Source organism: Protopterus annectens, chromosome 3.part1 (assembly GCF_019279795.1).
Source record: "Protopterus annectens isolate FY-2018-M chromosome 3.part1, PAN1.0, whole genome shotgun sequence".
NCBI lineage: Eukaryota > Metazoa > Chordata > Ceratodontiformes > Protopteridae > Protopterus > Protopterus annectens.
This window is the reverse complement of record NC_056732.1, coordinates 1,237,760,737-1,237,784,934: the sequence shown is the minus strand read 5'-3', so window position 1 is coordinate 1,237,784,934 and position 24,198 is coordinate 1,237,760,737. Positions and strand designations below refer to the sequence as shown.

At 39.2% G+C, this 24,198-nt stretch overlaps 1 protein-coding gene across 2 annotated transcripts in view; it reads left to right on the top strand.

Moving 5' to 3' along the window:
* Window positions 1-24,198, top strand: part of SYT12 (synaptotagmin 12) — a 1,960,217-nt gene that overhangs the window by 1,790,124 nt on the left and 145,895 nt on the right. For both annotated transcript variants that reach the window (XM_044067306.1, XM_044067305.1), the window contains one exon: window positions 22,434-22,649. In XM_044067306.1, coding sequence (XP_043923241.1) covers window positions 22,434-22,649 — 216 coding nt within the window. The remainder of the gene's footprint in view (window positions 1-22,433; window positions 22,650-24,198) is intronic.

Here is a 24,198-nt window from a genome sequence, read left to right as displayed (position 1 = left end):
CTGTCCAGTGGTGTCATAGCTATGATTCTAGCCTCTGTCCAATGGTTTCATAACCATGATTCTAGCTTCTGTACAATGGTTTCATAGACGTGATTCTAGCCTCTCTCCAGTGGTTTCATAGCTCTGATTCTAGCCTCTGTCCAGTAATTTCATTGTCGTGGTTCTAGCCTCTGTCCAATGGCTTCATAGCCATGATTCAAGTATTTGTTTTTTATTCTGTTATTCCTCCCCATGGCTGCATGTTTTTAAAGGCTGTAAACAGGCTGCTGGGTTTATTTATGACAGTATTAAGTAGCAGTTGTATCTCGGCCTCTCCTTTAATGATTGTCTAAAATGGTGGTAAATGTCAGTTTTAGTTTATTTTCTCAAGCTGTTAGCCTCTCAACAACAGCAGCCCCTGAATATGTAAGTTATATGATGTACACATTGCCATCTTCCCACTGTGCTTTAGTAAATGGAGTCGCTGTCTGCACAGAGACTGCATCTTCCTGCTACTCTCTGTATTCCACTCAAGTAGCTCTGAAATCGATTGTGTCATCCATATGTTCAATGTGCTGTATTTTATCCTATGTTTCTCCCATGTCATGCCTGAAAAGAAACTTTGTCATGTAAGAGGGAAATCAGTTCATTGTTTTAATGTTCAAATTAATTTTTGAACATATTACATATATAGAAATATTTTGGGTTTTTTTTTTTTTTGGTTCATTTTGCATAACTCTATCTACTCAGCTATAGGTATTTGTTTGTTTTTTTTTTAAGTAAACTAGTAAACATGGATACTATTAATCCATTACTTCTCATGGGTGGAACTGCTTTGGCTCCAGTGGACTCATGCTATGATGATCCATATTATTTGCCTCAAGAGTGTTGGTCAGCTTTTTTTGAAATTATAAAGTTTTACTTCAATACGGAAATGGCATGGCAAGAGCTGAAGTTATGACACGTATTTAAAGCGGTGCACTGTCCACACGTGGATGTAGATGGTTGACATTCTAGCAGAACAGCATATGTTACAACTGCAAGCTTCCCTAGCAACAAGCTTTCTTAATAAAAATTGGTTACTGTAAATTTTGCTTATAGTAATGTTTACTATAAAGTGCAACACTTCTAAAATCATACACTAGTATTTTATTGTCTATACAGATATGTCAAAATGTGTCTATATCATACAGTGATATCATATTTTGTTTTTTCTAATTATATCTTATATATGTGGGCATTACAGTAATATCATATTTTTCTTTTGCTGAAGATTGTATCTTAAGCTTCTTTTTCTCTTTCAGCTGTTCCCGTTAGGGATCACCACAGTGGATCATCTGTTTCCATTTCTTCCTGTCCTCTGCGTCTTGCTCTGTCACACCAACCACCTGCATGTCCTCTCTCACCACATCCATAAACCTTATCTTAGGCCTTCCTCTTTTCCTGTTACCTGGCAGTTCCATCCTTAGCATCCTTTTCCCAATATTCCCAGCATCCCTCCTCAGCACATGTCCAAACCAATGCAATCTCGCCTCTCTGACTTTGTCTCCAAACCGTCCAACCTGAGCTGACCCTCTGATATACTGATTCCTAATCCTGTCCATCCTTGTCACACCCAGTGCAAATCTTAACTTCTTTAACTCTGCCACTTCCAGCTCTGACTCCTGCCCTTTCTTCTTCACCTCTCTTCCACACTCACCATTACTCTGAACTGTTGAGCCCAAGTACTTAAACTCATCCACCTTCGCCAACTCTACTCCCTGCATCCTCACCATTCCTCTGTCCTCCCTCTTATTCATGCACATATATTCTGTCTTAGTCCTGCTGACCTTCATTCCTCTCCTCTCTAGAACATATCTCCACCTCTCCAGGGTCTCCTCAACCTGGTCCCTACTCTCACTACAGATCACAATGTCATCTGCAAACATCATAGTCCATGGGGCCTCCTGTCTGATCTCGTCTGTCAACCTGTCCATCACCATCGCAAATAAGAAAGGGCTCAGAGCTGATCCTTGATGTAATCCCACCTCCACCTTAAACGCATCTGTCACTCCCACTGCAGACTTCACCACTGTCACACTACCCTCGTACATATCCTGTACCACTCTTACATACTTCTCTGCCACTCCTGACTCTCTCATACAATACCACAACTCCTGTCTAGGCACCCTATCATATGCTTTCTCCAAGTCCACAAAGACATAATGCAACTCCTTCTGCCCTTCTTTATAGTTCTCCATCAACACTCTCAGAGCAAACACTGCATCTGTAGTGCTCTTTCCCGACATGAAACCATACTGCTGATCACTAATGTTAAGCTGCATGTGTGCATATGTGTGAAATGCATTTTTCTTTGCACAACAAGTGTGTATGCCCCTATTTTAAATTCAGTTTAAGTCAATAGGGGCAACAATCAAGTGGTTTCTGTGCAAAGAAGAAATGATTTTTGTAACAGCGATAAGACACTATTTATTAACATCTTTACTGTCTATAGTAAGGCTAATGGCAATTGTTTAATTAGGAACTGGTATATTTTTAGGAAAGATAATTCCATTTTATGCAAATTTAGGCCAGAAACCAACTATTGTTTACAAGAAAGAAATTGTTTACAAGAAATATATTCATTAAAGGATTGGTTAGAACATGACAAATCCAGTTCTGATTATTTACAAATGAGAAAAATGGGCATGTTCAAAGGTTTACTATTACAAGGTCGAACAGCACTCCTTCGACTGTACTATAGTCGACAATGGAAGGTCGTAAATGTCGAATATGAAGTCAAAAATCAATCTAGGAACGGTGTTAACATGGGTTGAGGTAGGTGTTCGTATTATTCTGAACTACAAACATCTCCCCTACCTCGACCCATGTTGAAACCCATTCCTAGATTGTTTTTTTGAGTTCGCGATTATCAGTTTCGACCTTCCGTTGTCGACTATACTACAGTCGAAGGAGTGCCGTTCGACCTTGTAATAGTAAACCTGTTCAAATGCGGAAGTTGTCCGCAGTGTTCTTATGTAATGAGAACTAGTAGTTATACTGTTTGTAATAAAACTTTCCACATAAGGGGGCATTTTACTTGCAATTCTAAGCAAGTGGTCTGTTTAGCCTGCTGTCAAGTGTGTACTACATTTAGTGTAGAAAATACCAGCAGGAAGTTAAAAAAACAGAATTTATGCACATGTTCATGATATTATGAATACGAAGACAAGTAGTACCCTATAGACCTATTCAAATTTTCAAGGATCACTGTTTTTTTTTTTTTTTTGTAGTACTTGAACAAGTTGTAAATGATGCAAGAGGGTTTATTATGGAGGAACATCTTAATAAATGTGAACTTAGATGGCAACTAAAATTTAATGCTACAACTAACCAGGACTTAATGATTCAGTTTCAATTCATTTTATACTAAAACTGAAGCATTTTGAAGTACAAATTGTGTTTAGTCAATCATTGGCAACTAGCAGCCATTGGTTCTGAAAGTACATGTCATGCATTATGTTTGGTATTTTAAACGTGGAAGCTTTAATATTTTTAGTTCTGATGAAGTTTCTAACTTATACGTAACAAAAGCTCTTAAATCTGGTTAATAAAAATTGAATATACTTCATAGTCTTGTTTCTTGGTACCACTGGATTGTGTGAAACAAATAAGCATGCAGATGACACCAAATTGGTTTGACAATTACATCTGTAGATAACCAGTGTAATATGCAAAAATAACTGAACAGCTTGCTCTCTTATATATCTTGTAATAATATGGGATTTTATAGGGGAAAAAAAAACTAAGGTCATTCATTTGGTTCATCAGACTGGGAATATCCCTGTGCTATAATTCTGTCCTGCAATAATTTAACTGTATTAGGCATTTGGACATAAATATTGATAAGTACTTGAGCTTTGACTATCGCTAAGGGATGTAACCAAGAGACGCTACTGTGAGATCAGGAATATTTTACATACACTTGTAGGATGTTGGTTTCATTATATAAAGCAGTGCTTAGATCCATCTGATATTTTTAGTATGGTCAAATAGTTAGATTGGAAAGGACTCCATGATATTATATTTTACAGATTAAAGATGTAAAGTACATAACTTACAAGAAATGACCGTAGAGAGTCTCCTGTTTACCACTGCATACAGGCTATTTAGAGGAGATTTAATTATTATCTTTAAACACATGTAAGTCTGATCATATGGAGCTGCTAATTGGACTAATGTGTGAACCCATGACTTTGAGACAAGAAATAACAACATGTTTGTTGAGACTTCCCAGGGCAATTTAGTTTATTGGCAAAATATTTTTACAGTAGGTAGAACCTAATGCCTCCTAGAATAAGGATGGTTTTATTGCTCTATTTTAAATGACATTTAGACGATTGGCTGGGAGATAAGATATGTGACCTAGTATTTCCTGGGCAGCAAACTCTCTGAAGGCCTATCTAGTATTTGAGTTTGAAAAGGCTGAACATATTAACATCCATTAAACTGAACTTAACACATCTGGTTTTATTAGCAGTTCATTTGATATTGTAGATAACATTTGACATCATAGAAACCTACATTTTTGTTTGGCTACATTAGTGGCAATTGGCTGTTAAATTATTATTTTTTATTATGTTATTTTCATTTTAAGATATGTTTATGATCTTGTTTCCACAGACAGTGTGCTCTGAAAACATATCACTATTTTAATATCTATAAAACTTTGGTATTATTGTATTAAAATACCGTTTACCTTTAAATCGCTTAGCAAATAAGCACTAAAATAAACTTGAACTTGTACATTTACCAGAGCAATCAATGCAGCTAATGATTTAAATACTTGTGCTATTAATCGTGTTAGTGTTTACACTGGGCTACAGATTCTTGTTTATTTTTTGTGTTACCTATTTGTTGACTGGGTAAGCCCACTGGGAACACTGTCTGGTTACTTGACCTGCTCAGATTCAAACAGTAGGCAAATGAAGGTAGAAGAAATCAAACCCTGTACCCTGGGCACAGGAAGCAGCTTAGATCGTAAATATAGGCATATTTTAATATTTCAGGTTTTGAACTTACTAATTCACAGCTTTCTATTATCTGAAATGGTCCAATGCATATTTTAATATATGAGTCTCTGAGCTTACTAATTCACATATTCATCTTCCCATAAAAGGTCTACACACTGAGATGTCATAAGTTCTTTGATTTACTTAACTGCTGCTGTAATGTGAATTTACAAATATGTTTTTGCCTTATTCTCAATGGTAGGAAATTAACAGAGTAAGCTATCAAAATCTTTGCCCAACCCACATCCCTTGTTGGTGACTTTTTTCTTATTTATTATGTTCTAAATTATGGCAAGTACCAGCTAAGTGTGTCCTGCGATGTACTCATGCAGAGCAGATTGCTGTTACACAGTTAAAAAGAGTGATCATATTGTTATTAATGGTGGTGGGGTGGTTGTGACTTCTTTAGGTTAGAAGTAGTGGAATGTATTCCAGCCACTGAAACTACTTACACTTTCATGCTTTGGCCACACGTGGCCTTTAGTCGACCACATAGATCAGATCTTATATAGGCTATTGGTTGAACAAAGTTGTCCACCTTTATTCATATGATATCCTGTTACTTCTGGTCTTCCTAAGATATGTTGATGGTCAATAACAGGTTCAGTTTTATTGAAGATGTACCGCTTTATGTTGACTCTGTTTAGAACAAGTGTGTACTGCTGACACATTCTGTAATTAATGATGATGTTCATCGTGTTTCACTGTTGCAGTCATTACAATTGGGTTATCCTGCTGGCAGGCTACCCGCAGTCGGCCCGAGTTCCAAAGTCTAGGTCCAGCGTCGGTTGCTGTCGCCTCCTCCCTGACGTCAGTGCACCAGGGGTATAAAAGATGCAGCCGACACCATTTTCTTCATTCTTTCTTGTCGAGCAGTGCCCAAAGCAAAAGCAGTTCGCAAGTGCCGGTCAGCCGACTCCTGAGATTTTCAAATTCGAATTTCAGATCCGAAGTCTTCATTAAAGCTAAGTACCCCGTTGGGGAAACTTTTTTCTTGCTTCAGACCGATGTCAGAAAAAGTTAATAATTGTATTTCTTGTGGGAAGCAAATACCTCATAAGAATTTTCATTCTTACTGTATTCCTTGCCTAGGCCCTGACCACAACGTTGCTAGCTGTCGGTTTTGTGCTAGATTTAAACAACGCACTATTAAGCGTCGGTACGATTTTGCATTTCATTACTTTGGCAGAAGATTCAATCACATAATGCCGTCGGACCAGCCGATTACCGGAGTTTATAAAAAGTGCAAAGAAAAAGAAAAGGACAGGCATCTGAGGTCCAAAACCGACGACGAGGCTTCCGCTAGGCTTATCGCCGGTTCTCAGTGAGGCACTTTCACAACCCCTGATGCCCGCTACCTCAGAGCCACAGACCGCTTCCAACTCCCACATGGAGCTGACAAAGCCACTGGAAACTCAAGGTATTGGACACTCAGAAACTATTCCCTCAGATGGGTCCGGAGCCGCTGAGCAGGCATCGGCTTCTGCGGGTGTTTTCAGGCCTACACAGTTATATGTGAAACCAACTTCAGCCTCAAAGGCAAAGACTAAAGCAGCTCTAAAGACAAAGAAACAAGTACAGCATTCTCCTGGACAGGCCACCATGCCTAAAAAACAGATGCTTAAAATGGCCGAAGACGTAATTACTTTGATCAGGGGTTCCCATCCCCCTTCTGATAAGAGGCCTAGGCAAGAGATAGAATATGAATCTTCAGATCAGGTTTCCATTTCTTCTGATTTCTCTTCTGAACAGGAATATTCTCTTCCTCCCTATGAGGACTCTGATGCTGAAGAATCTATCCCTTCAGCCTCTCCTCCTGAGGATTATTCTTTTGGGGAGACCCTGCATACTATGAGGGAGCATTTCCACTGGGAGAGCCAAGATTACACAGACTCCAAGAAAAGGCTCAGGGACTTCTTTTTATTACCTCAGCACAGGCCCCTTGCTATCCTTCCTGTTTTAGACATTGTAGATTATGTATTTTCAGAGTCTGGCCTGTCTCCTGACTCTTTACCACCAGCTCCTGTTAAGCCAGACAGATACTACAGGGTTCCTGATTCACATAAATTTCTTTATAAAATCCTGCTGCTGACTCAGAAACTATCTCTCAGGATCCCAAAGGGGTCAAGGCTTCCACTGCAAAAAACCCTATCCCCTCTGATAGGGATTCAAGGGCCCTGGACAGATGGGGGAAAAAGATTTATACTTCTGTTACCTTGGCTGTAAGAGCTTTAAATTGCCAGTTTCATATGCTTAGATATCAGCAATATCTTGTGTCACTGCTTAAACTGAAAATGTTGACAAATTCAGAATGTGCAGAAAACAAAGAAATGCAGGATTTATTGCATGCAGCTAAACAAGTGGGAAAGCATACTTTGCAATGTGGTTTTGATTATCTAGAGGCCTCCTGCAGGGCCGCTGTTACAGGTTCTGTCAGGAGGCATGCTTGGTTAAAAGAATAGAATCTGCCTGATCATGTTAAAGCAAAACTATTAGATGCTCCATTACAGCATGATACCTTGTTTGGTGTTAAAGCAGAAGAGGTGTTAAAGAAAATGGAGGACAAGGCTAAGTCTATGCAAACAGTCAAGGATTTCTTGCAGGTACAGCCTCCCAGATTTAGCAGGAACTGGCCTACAAATAATTGGTCCTTTCCAGTGTCAGACAGGCCACAAAGAGGCAGATACAGATGCCCCAGAGGCAGATCACAACCCCAAAGCTCATGCAGGCCTAAACAATGGGGTGCTTCTACCTCCAAAAGCAGAGAGGAAAAATCACAGCCATACAGGAAACAGTCTCAATGACTTTCTCCTGCCAGCACCAAGCACTTATCTTCTGGCAGCCCCTTTGGGGGGGAAACTAGCACTTTTTTCACAAAGTTGGCAGATGATCACCCAGGACAAATGGGTCTTAAATATCATATCACAAGGCTGCAGGTTCCACTTTCACACCCTGCCAAGGCCAAACGGTATGCCAGACCTGCCACGCAATCAATGGCAGAGGCAAAAACAAGTTTCATCCCTCATGGACATGAGAGCCATTCAGCTAGTACCACAGCAAGAGCAGGGACTAGGATTCTACTCAAGGCTATTCTTGGTGCCCAGAAAGGACAAAGCCTGGAGACCAATACTGGACCTGTCTATCCTAAACACATTCCTGGATATTCCAAAATTCAAAATGTTAACTCTGCAGCAGCTTCTGCCCATGCTGGGCAAGAAGGCTTGGCTTGTGACATTAGACCTAAAAGAGGCATACCTGCATGTCCCAATCAGACAATCATGCAGAAGATACCTCAGATTTATAGCTGGCTCTATGCACTACCAATTCTGTGCACTGCCCTTTGGCTTATCTACTGCGCACAGGGTCTTCACAAAATGCCTGGCACCAGTAATTGCATTTTGCAGACAAAGAGGAATACAAATATATCCTTACTTGGACGACTGCCTTATTCGAGCAGAGAACAAGGACATTCTACTACAGCATCTGGCATTTGTAAAAAGATTACTAACAGGTCTAAGGTACAGTAAACGAAAAGAAATCAAAACTCGTACCCTCTCAAGAGATAATATTCCTGGATTCAAGCTTAAATACAACTGCCCAGATGGCTTATCTTACGCCAGACAAACAGACAACTGACTACTTATTTCAAAATGTTGGCAGCAAAGACCCAGTTATCTGCAAGACAAATTCTGCAGGCCTTGGGTTTCATGGCATCCTGCATTCTGCTAATTCCATATGCAACACTGCATATGAGGAAACTTCAATGGTATGTAAAAAGTGTTTGAACTCAACATTGCCACAGCCTGGAAACAATAATTACCCTCATTCCCTGCCAGCAACAGGAGTTTCGATGGTGGGCAAAAGTCTGTCACCACAACACGGGACAGCCATTCACCTTACCCACAGCCAGGCAGACATTGACAACAGATGCATCAGATTATGCCTGGGGGACCCATATGGCAGGAAGATGTATTCAGGGCACATGGTCCGCAAGTCAAATGCATCTACATATCAATCAAAAAAGATGCTAGCTGTTCAGAATGCCCTGACAGCCTTCAAGGATCGACTTCATTCAGGACAACTACTGATAAAGACGGACAATACTACAGTCATGTGGTACATAAACAAGCAGGGAGGCACACATTCCTACCCCCTCTGCAGGCTAGCCATGAACTTGTGGGACACAGCATTGACTTACCAAGTACATCTGCAAGCACAATTCCTGCCAGGAAGGAAACTTTGTCATGTAAGAGGGAAATCAGTTCATTGTTTTAATGTTCAAATTAATTTTTGAACATATTACATATATAGAAATATTTTGGGTTTTTTTTTTTTTTGGTTCATTTTGCATAACTCTATCTACTCAGCTATAGGTATTTGTTTGTTTTTTTTTTAAGTAAACTAGTAAACATGGATACTATTAATCCATTACTTCTCATGGGTGGAACTGCTTTGGCTCCAGTGGACTCATGCTATGATGATCCATATTATTTGCCTCAAGAGTGTTGGTCAGCTTTTTTTGAAATTATAAAGTTTTACTTCAATACGGAAATGGCATGGCAAGAGCTGAAGTTATGACACGTATTTAAAGCGGTGCACTGTCCACACGTGGATGTAGATGGTTGACATTCTAGCAGAACAGCATATGTTACAACTGCAAGCTTCCTAGCAACAAGCTTTCTTAATAAAAATTGGTTACTGTAAATTTTGCTTATAGTAATGTTTACTATAAAGTGCAACACTTCTAAAATCATACACTAGTATTTTATTGTCTATACAGATATGTCAAAATGTGTCTATATCATACAGTGATATCATATTTTGTTTTTTCTAATTATATCTTATATATGTGGGCATTACAGTAATATCATATTTTTCTTTTGCTGAAGATTGTATCTTAAGCTTCTTTTCTCTTTCAGCTGTTCCGTTAGGGATCACCACAGTGGATCATCTGTTTCCATTTCTTCCTGTCCTCTGCGTCTTGCTCTGTCACACCAACCACCTGCATGTCCTCTCTCACCACATCCATAAACCTTATCTTAGGCCTTCCTCTTTTCCTGTTACCTGGCAGTTCCATCCTTAGCATCCTTTTCCCAATATTCCCAGCATCCCTCCTCAGCACATGTCCAAACCAATGCAATCTCGCCTCTCTGACTTTGTCTCCAAACCGTCCAACCTGAGCTGACCCTCTGATATACTGATTCCTAATCCTGTCCATCCTTGTCACACCCAGTGCAAATCTTAACTTCTTTAACTCTGCCACTTCCAGCTCTGACTCCTGCCCTTTCTTCTTCACCTCTCTTCCACACTCACCATTACTCTGAACTGTTGAGCCCAAGTACTTAAACTCATCCACCTTCGCCAACTCTACTCCCTGCATCCTCACCATTCCTCTGTCCTCCCTCTTATTCATGCACATATATTCTGTCTTAGTCCTGCTGACCTTCATTCCTCTCCTCTCTAGAACATATCTCCACCTCTCCAGGGTCTCCTCAACCTGGTCCCTACTCTCACTACAGATCACAATGTCATCTGCAAACATCATAGTCCATGGGGCCTCCTGTCTGATCTCGTCTGTCAACCTGTCCATCACCATCGCAAATAAGAAAGGGCTCAGAGCTGATCCTTGATGTAATCCCACCTCCACCTTAAACGCATCTGTCACTCCCACTGCAGACTTCACCACTGTCACACTACCCTCGTACATATCCTGTACCACTCTTACATACTTCTCTGCCACTCCTGACTCTCTCATACAATACCACAACTCCTGTCTAGGCACCCTATCATATGCTTTCTCCAAGTCCACAAAGACATAATGCAACTCCTTCTGCCCTTCTTTATAGTTCTCCATCAACACTCTCAGAGCAAACACTGCATCTGTAGTGCTCTTTCCCGACATGAAACCATACTGCTGATCACTAATGTTAAGCTGCATGTGTGCATATGTGTGAAATGCATTTTTCTTTGCACAACAAGTGTGTATGCCCCTATTTTAAATTCAGTTTAAGTCAATAGGGGCAACAATCAAGTGGTTTCTGTGCAAAGAAGAAATGATTTTTGTAACAGCGATAAGACACTATTTATTAACATCTTTACTGTCTATAGTAAGGCTAATGGCAATTGTTTAATTAGGAACTGGTATATTTTTAGGAAAGATAATTCCATTTTATGCAAATTTAGGCCAGAAACCAACTATTGTTTACAAGAAAGAAATTGTTTACAAGAAATATATTCATTAAAGGATTGGTTAGAACATGACAAATCCAGTTCTGATTATTTACAAATGAGAAAAATGGGCATGTTCAAAGGTTTACTATTACAAGGTCGAACAGCACTCCTTCGACTGTACTATAGTCGACAATGGAAGGTCGTAAATGTCGAATGTCGAAGTCAAAAAATCAATCTAGGAACGGTGTTAACATGGGTTGAGGTAGGTGTTCGTATTATTCTGAACTACAAACATCTCCCCTACCTCGACCCATGTTGAAACCCATTCCTAGATTGTTTTTTTGAGTTCGCGATTATCAGTTTCGACCTTCCGTTGTCGACTATACTACAGTCGAAGGAGTGCCGTTCGACCTTGTAATAGTAAACCTGTTCAAATGCGGAAGTTGTCCGCAGTGTTCTTATGTAATGAGAACTAGTAGTTATACTGTTTGTAATAAAACTTTCCACATAAGGGGGCATTTTACTTGCAATTCTAAGCAAGTGGTCTGTTTAGCCTGCTGTCAAGTGTGTACTACATTTAGTGTAGAAAATACCAGCAGGAAGTTAAAAAAACAGAATTTATGCACATGTTCATGATATTATGAATACGAAGACAAGTAGTACCCTATAGACCTATTCAAATTTTCAAGGATCACTGTTTTTTTTTTTTGTAGTACTTGAACAAGTTGTAAATGATGCAAGAGGGTTTATTATGGAGGAACATCTTAATAAATGTGAACTTAGATGGCAACTAAAATTTAATGCTACAACTAACCAGGACTTAATGATTCAGTTTCAATTCATTTTATACTAAAACTGAAGCATTTTGAAGTACAAATTGTGTTTAGTCAATCATTGGCAACTAGCAGCCATTGGTTCTGAAAGTACATGTCATGCATTATGTTTGGTATTTTAAACGTGGAAGCTTTAATATTTTTAGTTCTGATGAAGTTTCTAACTTATACGTAACAAAAGCTCTTAAATCTGGTTAATAAAAATTGAATATACTTCATAGTCTTGTTTCTTGGTACCACTGGATTGTGTGAAACAAATAAGCATGCAGATGACACCAAATTGGTTTGACAATTACATCTGTAGATAACCAGTGTAATATGCAAAAATAACTGAACAGCTTGCTCTCTTATATATCTTGTAATAATATGGGATTTTATAGGGGAAAAAAAAACTAAGGTCATTCATTTGGTTCATCAGACTGGGAATATCCCTGTGCTATAATTCTGTCCTGCAATAATTTAACTGTATTAGGCATTTGGACATAAATATTGATAAGTACTTGAGCTTTGACTATCGCTTAAGGGATGTAACCAAGAGACGCTACTGTGAGATCAGGAATATTTTACATACACTTGTAGGATGTTGGTTTCATTATATAAAGCAGTGCTTAGATCCATCTGATATTTTTAGTATGGTCAAATAGTTAGATTGGAAAGGACTCCATGATATTATATTTTACAGATTAAAGATGTAAAGTACATAACTTACAAGAAATGACCGTAGAGAGTCTCCCTGTTTACCACTGCATACAGGCTATTTAGAGGAGATTTAATTATTATCTTTAAACACATGTAAGTCTGATCATATGGAGCTGCTAATTGGACTAATGTGTGAACCCATGACTTTGAGACAAGAAATAACAACATGTTTGTTGAGACTTCCCCAGGGCAATTTAGTTTATTGGCAAAATATTTTTACAGTAGGTAGAACCTAATGCCTCCTAGAATAAGGATGGTTTTATTGCTCTATTTTAAATGACATTTAGACGATTGGCTGGGAGATAAGATATGTGACCTAGTATTTCCTGGGCAGCAAACTCTCTGAAGGCCTATCTAGTATTTGAGTTTGAAAAGGCTGAACATATTAACATCCATTAAACTGAACTTAACACATCTGGTTTTATTAGCAGTTCATTTGATATTGTAGATAACATTTGACATCATAGAAACCTACATTTTTGTTTGGCTACATTAGTGGCAATTGGCTGTTAAATTATTATTTTTTATTATGTTATTTTCATTTTAAGATATGTTTATGATCTTGTTTCCACAGACAGTGTGCTCTGAAAACATATCACTATTTTAATATCTATAAAACTTTGGTATTATTGTATTAAAATACCGTTTTACCTTTAAATCGCTTAGCAAATAAGCACTAAAATAAACTTGAACTTGTACATTTACCAGAGCAATCAATGCAGCTAATGATTTAAATACTTGTGCTATTAATCGTGTTAGTGTTTACACTGGGCTACAGATTCTTGTTTATTTTTTGTGTTACCTATTTGTTGACTGGGTAAGCCCACTGGGAACACTGTCTGGTTACTTGACCTGCTCAGATTCAAACAGTAGGCAAATGAAGGTAGAAGAAATCAAACCCTGTACCCTGGGCACAGGAAGCAGCTTAGATCGTAAATATAGGCATATTTTAATATTTCAGGTTTTGAACTTACTAATTCACAGCTTTCTATTATCTGAAATGGTCCAATGCATATTTTAATATATGAGTCTCTGAGCTTACTAATTCACATATTCATCTTCCCATAAAAAAGGTCTACACACTGAGATGTCATAAGTTCTTTGATTTACTTAACTGCTGCTGTAATGTGAATTTACAAATATGTTTTTGCCTTATTCTCAATGGTAGGAAATTAACAGAGTAAGCTATCAAAATCTTTGCCCAACCCACATCCCTTGTTGGTGACTTTTTTCTTATTTATTATGTTCTAAATTATGGCAAGTACCAGCTAAGTGTGTCCTGCGATGTACTCATGCAGAGCAGATTGCTGTTACACAGTTAAAAAGAGTGATCATATTGTTATTAATGGTGGTGGGGTGGTTGTGACTTCTTTAGGTTAGAAGTAGTGGAATGTATTCCAGCCACTGAAACTACTTACACTTTCATGCTTTGGCCACACGTGGCCTTTAGTCGACCACATAGATCAGATCTTATATAGGCTATTGGTTGAACAAAGTTGTCCACCTTTATTCATATGATATCCTGTTACTTCTGGTCTTCCTAAGATATGTTGATGGTCAATAACAGGTTCAGTTTTATTGAAGATGTACCGCTTTATGTTGACTCTGTTTAGAACAAGTGTGTACTGCTGACACATTCTGTAATTAATGATGATGTTCATCGTGTTTCACTGTTGCAGTCATTACAATTGGGTTATCCTGCTGGCAGGCTACCCAGTCGGCCCGAGTTCCAAAGTCTAGGTCCAGCGTCGGTTGCTGTCGCCTCCTCCCTGACGTCAGTGCACCAGGGGTATAAAAGATGCAGCCGACACCATTTTCTTCATTCTTTCTTGTCGAGCAGTGCCCAAAGCAAAAGCAGTTCGCAAGTGCCGGTCAGCCGACTCCTGAGATTTTCAAATTCAATTTCAGATCCGAAGTCTTCATTAAAGCTAAGTACCCCGTTGGGGAAACTTTTTTCTTGCTTCAGACCGATGTCAGAAAAAGTTAATAATTGTATTTCTTGTGGGAAGCAAATACCTCATAAGAATTTTCATTCTTACTGTATTCCTTGCCTAGGCCCTGACCACAACGTTGCTAGCTGTCGGTTTTGTGCTAGATTTAAACAACGCACTATTAAGCGTCGGTACGATTTTGCATTTCATTACTTTGGCAGAAGATTCAATCACATAATGCCGTCGGACCAGCCGATTACCGGAGTTTATAAAAAGTGCAAAGAAAAAGAAAAGGACAGGCATCTGAGGTCCAAAACCGACGACGAGGCTTCCGCTAGGCTTATCGCCGGTTCTCAGTGAGGCACTTTCACAACCCCTGATGCCCGCTACCTCAGAGCCACAGACCGCTTCCAACTCCCACATGGAGCTGACAAAGCCACTGGAAACTCAAGGTATTGGACACTCAGAAACTATTCCCTCAGATGGGTCCGGAGCCGCTGAGCAGGCATCGGCTTCTGCGGGTGTTTTCAGGCCTACACAGTTATATGTGAAACCAACTTCAGCCTCAAAGGCAAAGACTAAAGCAGCTCTAAAGACAAAGAAACAAGTACAGCATTCTCCTGGACAGGCCACCATGCCTAAAAAACAGATGCTTAAAATGGTCAAGACGTAATTACTTTGATCAGGGGTTCCCATCCCCCTTCTGATAAGAGGCCTAGGCAAGAGATAGAATATGAATCTTCAGATCAGGTTTCCATTTCTTCTGATTTCTCTTCTGAACAGGAATATTCTCTTCCTCCCTATGAGGACTCTGATGCTGAAGAATCTATCCCTTCAGCCTCTCCTCCTGAGGATTATTCTTTTGGGGAGACCCTGCATACTATGAGGGAGCATTTCCACTGGGAGAGCCAAGATTACACAGACTCCAAGAAAAGGCTCAGGGACTTCTTTTTATTACCTCAGCACAGGCCCCTTGCTATCCTTCCTGTTTTAGACATTGTAGATTATGTATTTTCAGAGTCTGGCCTGTCTCCTGACTCTTTACCACCAGCTCCTGTTAAGCCAGACAGATACTACAGGGTTCCTGATTCACATAAATTTCTTTATAAAATCCTGCTGCTGACTCAGAAACTATCTCTCAGGATCCCAAAGGGGTCAAGGCTTCCACTGCAAAAAACCCTATCCCCTCTGATAGGGATTCAAGGGCACTGGACAGATGGGGAAAAAGATTTATACTTCTGTTACCTTGGCTGTAAGAGCTTTAAATTGCCAGTTTCATATGCTTAGATATCAGCAATATCTTGTGTCACTGCTTAAACTGAAAATGTTGACAAATTCAGAATGTGCAGAAAACAAAGAAATGCAGGATTTATTGCATGCAGCTAAACAAGTGGGAAAGCATACTTTGCAATGTGGTTTTGATTATCTAGAGGCCTCCTGCAGGGCCGCTGTTACAGGTTCTGTCAGGAGGCATGCTTGGTTAAAAGAATAGAATCTGCCTGATCATGTTAAAGCAAAACTATTAGATGCTCCATTACAGCATGATACCTTGTTTGGTGTTAAAGCAGAAGAGGTGTTAAAGAAAATGGAGGACAAGGCTAAGTCTATGCAAACAGTCAAGGATTTCTTGCAGGTACAGCCTCCCAGATTTAGCAGGAACTGGCCTACAAAGAATTGGTCCTTTCCAGTGTCAGACAGGCCACAAAGAGGCAGATACAGATGCCCCAGAGGCAGATCACAACCCCAAAGCTCATGCAGGCCTAAACAATGGGGTGCTTCTACCTCCAAAAGCAGAGAGGAAAAATCACAGCCATACAGGAAACAGTCTCAATGACTTTCTCCTGCCAGCACCAAGCACTTATCTTCTGGCAGCCCCTTTGGGGGGGAAACTAGCACTTTTTTCACAAAGTTGGCAGATGATCACCCAGGACAAATGGGTCTTAAATATCATATCACAAGGCTGCAGGTTCCACTTTCACACCCTGCCAAGGCCAAACGGTATGCCAGACCTGCCACGCAATCAATGGCAGAGGCGCAAAAACAAGTTTCATCCCTCATGGACATGAGAGCCATTCAGCTAGTACCACAGCAAGAGCAGGGACTAGGATTCTACTCAAGGCTATTCTTGGTGCCCAGAAAGGACAAAGCCTGGAGACCAATACTGGACCTGTCTATCCTAAACACATTCCTGGATATTCCAAAATTCAAAATGTTAACTCTGCAGCAGCTTCTGCCCATGCTGGGCAAGAAGGCTTGGCTTGTGACATTAGACCTAAAAGAGGCATACCTGCATGTCCCAATCAGACAATCATGCAGAAGATACCTCAGATTTATAGCTGGCTCTATGCACTACCAATTCTGTGCACTGCCCTTTGGCTTATCTACTGCGCACAGGGTCTTCACAAAATGCCTGGCACCAGTAATTGCATTTTGCAGACAAAGAGGAATACAAATATATCCTTACTTGGACGACTGCCTTATTCGAGCAGAGAACAAGGACATTCTACTACAGCATCTGGCATTTGTAAAAAGATTACTAACAGGTCTAAGGTACACAGTAAACGAAAAGAAATCAAAACTCGTACCCTCTCAAGAGATAATATTCCTGGATTCAAGCTTAAATACAACTGCCCAGATGGCTTATCTTACGCCAGACAAACAGACAACTGACTACTTATTTCAAAATGTTGGCAGCAAAGACCCAGTTATCTGCAAGACAAATTCTGCAGGCCTTGGGTTTCATGGCATCCTGCATTCTGCTAATTCCATATGCAACACTGCATATGAGGAAACTTCAATGGTATGTAAAAAGTGTTTGAACTCAACATTGCCACAGCCTGGAAACAATAATTACCCTCATTCCCTGCCAGCAACAGGAGTTTCGATGGTGGGCAAAAGTCTGTCACCACAACACGGGACAGCCATTCACCTTACCCACAGCCAGGCAGACATTGACAACAGATGCATCAGATTATGCCTGGGGGACCCATATGGCAGGAAGATGTATTCAGGGCACATGGTCCGCAAGTCAAATGCATCTACATATCAATCAAAAAAGATGCTAGCTGTTCAGAATGCCCTGACAGCCTTCATGGATCGACTTCATTCAGGACAACTACTGATAAAGACGGACAATACTACAGTCATGTGGTACATAAACAAGCAGGGAGGCACACATTCCTACCCCCTCTGCAGGCTAGCCATGAACTTGTGGGACACAGCATTGACTTACCAAGTACATCTGCAAGCACAATTCCTGCCAGGAAGGACAAATACTCTGGCAGAAGAACTAAGCAGAAACCTACTGGATCCCCATGAGTGGAAATTGGATCCACAAGTCTTCAGCATGATAACAAGGACCTGGGGGTGCCCGGACATAGACCTATTTGCCTCCCCTCACAACTACCAACTACAGAGATTCTGCACAAGAACTTATCACAAGCAAGCATGGAAAGTGGATGCTCTATCTTTCAGCTGGAAAAATCTAACAGTATATGCCTTTCCTCCCCAAGGTACTCCTCAAGGTCAGACAAGAGAAACCAAAAATGATACTGATTGCCCCAGACTGGCCCCGCCAGCACTAGTACCCAATCCTAAAGAGCTTGTCTCAATGCCCAGCTTGGACATTACCTCAAATTCCTCACTTATTGACCCAACAAGACAGTCAGATACTGCACAGACAACTCAGGACCTTAAGCCTGGCAGCATGGCGGATAATGTAGCCATTCAAGACACAGCTCTCTCTAAAGCAGTGATGGATGTTATTTTGGAGACCAGGAGGCCTAGCACCAGAAAATCTTATGCAGAAAAATGGAAGAGATTCTGTGCTTGGAACCAGGCACAAGGTATTGACAAGATTGTTCCAAATATCACATAGATTTTGCAGTACTTAACTGAGATGCTTCATAAAGGCCTTTCCTTTTCATCTATTAAAATTCATGCCTCTGCCATTTCAGCTCATTACAATACAGAACCACCTATTTTTTCTCATCCATTACTAAGGCAGTACCTCAGAGGGGCCAAAAACATAAGACCTCCAAGGAGAGCACCAATACCTGCATGGGACCTCAACTATGTCTTGGAAAAACTCACTGCCTCCGTTTGAGCCAGCCTCTGCAGCTGATATAAAATTCTTATCCTGGAAAACAGCTCTGCTCCTAGCAATAACCTCCACTAGATGAGTCTCAGAGTTACAGGCACTCATGGCTGTGGAACCTTTTATCATTTTCCATCCTGGCAGGGTTTCTCTGAGGACAAACCCTACATTTATGCCTAAGGTAGTGTCCAGTGTGGCCCTTAACCAAACAATTAATTTGCCTACCTTTTATCCAAACCCAAAGAATAAGGGTGAGAGAATTCTGCATTATTTGGACATTCACAGGCAGTGACGCTTCTACTTGGACAGAACCAAAGCTTTCAGAAAGACTGAACAACTTCTAGTGGCATATGCTGCAGGATCACAAAGAAAGCCTATCTCAAAGCAGACTATTTCAAAGTGGATAGGCCACTGCATTCATGTCTGCTATTCACAGCATGGCAAATCAGTGCCTAAGGGCATTAGGCCACATTCAACCAAAGCAGCAGCCACTTCAGCAGCCTTCCTGACATCTTAGAGGCTGCAACTTGGAGTTCAGTACATACTTTTACAAAGCACTATCACTTACCTCTCTACTCTAAATCCAGGGCAGGCTTTGCCACTGCAGTTCTGCAGGGCCTGATAGCCTCTCCTAATAATATTTGGCACCAGCCTCCCAACCTTAGCTTTGGGATTCAACCCAATTGTAATGACTGCAACAGTGAAACACGATGAACATAGTACAGTTGTGTACCTACCATAAATGTAGATGTTCGAGTGTATTCACTGTTGCAGTCCGGGTTACCCTCCCACCATCCCCCTTTTTCTTTGCTGGGCTTATCTGTACTTCTCTATTCTATACAACCTATGTGGTGTATTTGCTTGTAGATGAAGGAAAAGTTGTTTTTTGTGCATGCATGCTTATTGGCTTAATAATTATTGGCATAATTTAGCCAACCATTTTAGGGGCACCTGACATCTGGGGCAAGAAAAACTGAAGAAAATGGCGTCAGCTGCATCTTTTATACCCCTGGTGCACTGACGTCAGGGAGGAGGCGACAGCAACCGACGCCGGACCTAGACTTTGTAACTTAGCCCGACTGCGGGTAGCCTGCCAGCAGGATAACCCAATTGTAATGAATACACTCAAACATTTACATTTATGGTAGGTACACAACTGTACTTTCCTCATTTCACCAGAAAATTTATAGAGCTACAGATGTGAAGCAGCACATGTTTTTCTACATGTTTGATGCTGCAAATGTCTATATCAACATGCTACATGAAATGGCATAGAGAGCACTCTGCAGGCGTACAATGTAAGCATTCTAATGTGAGAGGGTTTATTGCTGAAATGATAAGTCACTTTGATGGAACAACTACTGAAACATAATTTTGATTTATTTTAAAGTGAGTGCATGCCATCAGTACAATGGAACTATTATGAGTTGCATTATCCCATTAAATCATGACACTGTTGTAAGGCAAACTAAAAGCAGTGCTGGTTGCATTTGCTTATTTGTTTATCTATCACATTTGTTAAGTAGAGTAATCCAATTGAGTTATTATAGCCTATTTTCATCAAGGCTGGGGAAAAAAGCTCCAGTTGATGGGCAATAATTATTGATTATACAATATGCACAATTATAAAATGAAATTCTTTGTAGAACAAAAATAACAATGTCTTGTATCAAAAGCTTTATATGTAACAAAAAGAGTAGTCACTAAAAATGTCAATACATTTATACATTTATACTATAATGTGATTCATAATCAGAGGAAAGGAATGATTAAGGTTGAACTATAAAGAGAAAAATATAATTAAGGTTATAGACTGGGACGAGAGAGTATGCTTAATGAAGGAAGGAAAGGAAGGTTTCAGTAAGGAAGAGAAGATTAGAGTGGTCCAAAAAAGGCAGTTTGTAGTGGAGATGAGTAAGATACGTATTGCCTTTGGTTTGATTGGAGGATAGGTGGTAATAGAGGACGTTTAGATGAGCTATAAAATTTGGAAATACATAATTTGAAGCTCTAGCTCTGTGTCTAATGTTTGAGTTGGATGGAGAGGCATAAAGGCAAAGTGTTACAACTTTTTGCCACATATGGAGAATAAGGAGACTCCTTATAATGGTTATTTGATTTGGAGATATTAGATGACTTCATGTTTTTGATCTGAGATGTCTTAAAGGGTTGTGCTATGTGGAGAATTGCATGACTTTTCAGGTTTGTTTAAAATGTTGCATACTAATTTAAATTATAAACATTATAATAGGTGCTGGAATTCTCCAACCAGTTTAGCCTTGAAGCACTCTGCAGTGTTAAGCTATATTTGTGAGGTTGGCATGCAATTATGCTACTTTATAATAGCATTTCTCTTGTTTATGTAGAATGTTTTTCTGCAAAATAGTAAGGATTACAGAGACATACAGTAAACTCGCTGTAAATAGCATCAGCTGCTCAGTTAGGCTGATGTTACTTTATACCATATGCCAAGTTTGTTGTGGGTTTTCTTATAGCATAATTTGTATGTTGATCCAATTTTTAGTTTGTCCTCAATGATAGCATCTAAAGGTTTAAAATAATATATTTGGTAAATGGTGACACATTTTTCTGAGATTATGAGATTATGCAGATTAAAATGCTGGCAGATGATCATTCTAGCATTTTTTTAGAAATAATCTTTACCTAGGCAATCATTCAGTAGACATATTAAGCAAACAAAGGTTAAAAATGTAAGAAATCATTCAACAGACTTATTAAGCAAAAAATAAAAAAAAATCTGTAAAAAGCAGGTTAAAGACTGTTGGATATCTTAGTATATTCATGAGATGAATATTTTTGCACCTAGTCAACAAATAGGATTTTTTTCTGCAGACTCTGTATATTGAATACCTACATTTTAGACATCAGTTAAAAACATGTTTATGCGCCTACTAATAAGATGTGACATGCTGATACCAGAAACTAGGATAACATTAATTTAGTTTTCTGCCATTGGAGTTACCTCCAGAAAGAATACATGGAAGTTACAGAAAATCTGATGTTCATTACAAAAACTGAGTGAGATATAAATATTGCTGCAGATAGGAAACCAAAACCTAAGCATTTTTGTCTTTCTTCAAAATATAAGCCAAAAATAAGGTGATGCATATCAATTTGGCTCAAGTGATACATATGTAGTGTATGTTCAGCTGTACTTATTTCTGAAGAAGTTGTAGGGGTGAAATGTTACAGGAATAAAGTCTGATTGGTCCCATTAGATCATTAGATACGTTTTTGCCTGCTTGTATTTTATTGTTTATTTTTTAATAATAATGTTGAGACAAGCTAATTATTTTTTAACAGCTTTAGTGCTCCATGTAGAAATGTGCTACAACAAGTAAGAGTTTAAGCAACATTCAATTCTAAGTGTAATAAGAGAAAGATACATGCGTTCAGTGCTAGGCTATAGTAGATATATTTATCAAGCAGAGTAAGAACATGCTTTTTTTTGTTACTCTTACATAACAAAAAATCAGTTTGCTTAACACTGAAATTGATTTTATTTCCAAATACTAGATAATAGTTACTGATCAAATGGTGATCTGCTAATGGGCCATTCACTTGAGCGTCTGTTTTTTGTTTTTTTCCTCATAGACTCACAGATGCATATGTTTAAATTTTAAATTTGTATTATACCTTTTTGTTTTCACAGATTCAGAGGAATGCTTTTTCTGTATTTTTTGATCAGAAGTTTTCTATACCACTGGATCCATCTGCACTGGAGGAAAACAGTATGAGATTTTCAGTATTTGGCATTGACGAAGATGAAAGAAATATCAGCACGGGAATAGCAGAACTGAAGCTGTCCGATCTGGACTTAATTATTAGACCCTTCAATGCATGGTTATACTTACAGGATGTAAACAAGGTATTCATCTCTTTTCTACATGAAACTACATAAGCCTCTCTGGTACAATATATAGTTTTTTTAACTCACTAGAAGACTATATTATAAATATGAGGTATGCAGAGGTGTGACATAAACATACTTTGATTGCATGGCCCATTTTATATATAGTCTTTTAAAGTAGTTTTAAAAGCTATAGTGATTATTTAGACTTGGTGTACTAACACTGTAGAACACTGTACTGTCTGACATTCTAACATTGTTATTTAGACTCCGTGTACTAACACTGTAGGAGAACTGTACTGTCCGACACCCTAACATTGTTATTTAGACTCAGTGTACTAACACTGTAGGAGCACTGTACTGTCCGACATTCTAACATTGTTATTTAGACTCAGTGTACTAACACTGTAGAGCACTGTACTGCCCGACACTCTAACACTGTTATTTAGACTCAGTATACTAACACTGTAGAAGCACTGTACTGTTTGACACTCTGACATGTAGCACTGTGACATAATTTCCTGTTGCCAGAAGCCTGTAAAAAAATTTTAAAACAGCAATAAAAAATTACATCACATAGTAGCAGTATACTTACAAAACACCAAGGTACAAAACTTTTTGCAAGTATACTGCTACTATGTGATGTAATTCCTTATTGCTGTTTTAAACATTTGTATAGGCTTCTGGCAACAGGAAATGATGTCACAGTGCTTTGGCTATATAGATGGTTCTTCTCTTTAATGTGACCTTCTGATGAAGCGAGCTATTGTATCATGAAACCTCTTACCCATTTTTATTCTTCCTTTTAAGTTGAATAAATGTAATAACCTACAGCCTTGCTGGCCTGGCACTTTGTTTATTTGGATACTGTGCATGTGTGTATATCTTTAATTTCAGACATTACAAGCAGATCACTTATTGAGTACTACTACATCTGCTGCAGCACAAAAGCTACATAAATATGCCAGCATAAAAATACGCACCTTACCAAACATCCATATAGCCAATATGAATCTCTACTGTGACAGCACTCAATATGTTGATGTCATCATTCACATATATAAAACTCTTAATGAGCTTCAAATAAACAGTAGTACTCAGGAAAAGACAATGACCACAAGAGAGTTCAGAAACTTTATGAAGTTTGCTACTATATATACAAAGTTAGACCCAATAGTCCTCATTGTACACTAGTGTTTGACCTACATCTTATTTGCTACAACCTGTAGCAATAAATACACTGTGCGGCACATATTGTGCAATGTCCACTGAGTCCTACTGATACCTAAGGTACATAGCAATGATCTGATGTTCACATTAAGCACTGGAGCACTGGTTACCTAGTCCACTATTGTAAAGTTAAGGAGCACACACCATAGTTCACTTATGTGCTATTGTGAAGTACTGAACACACATCCTTCCTCAGTAATGCACTATAGTATAGTATAGTAAAGAACATGCACCCTTACTCAGCTATACACAGCTGGAAAATAAGGAATGCATGACCTCAATTAGCTATGCACTATTATAAAGTAAGAAACACACACCCTTACCCAGCTATACACTA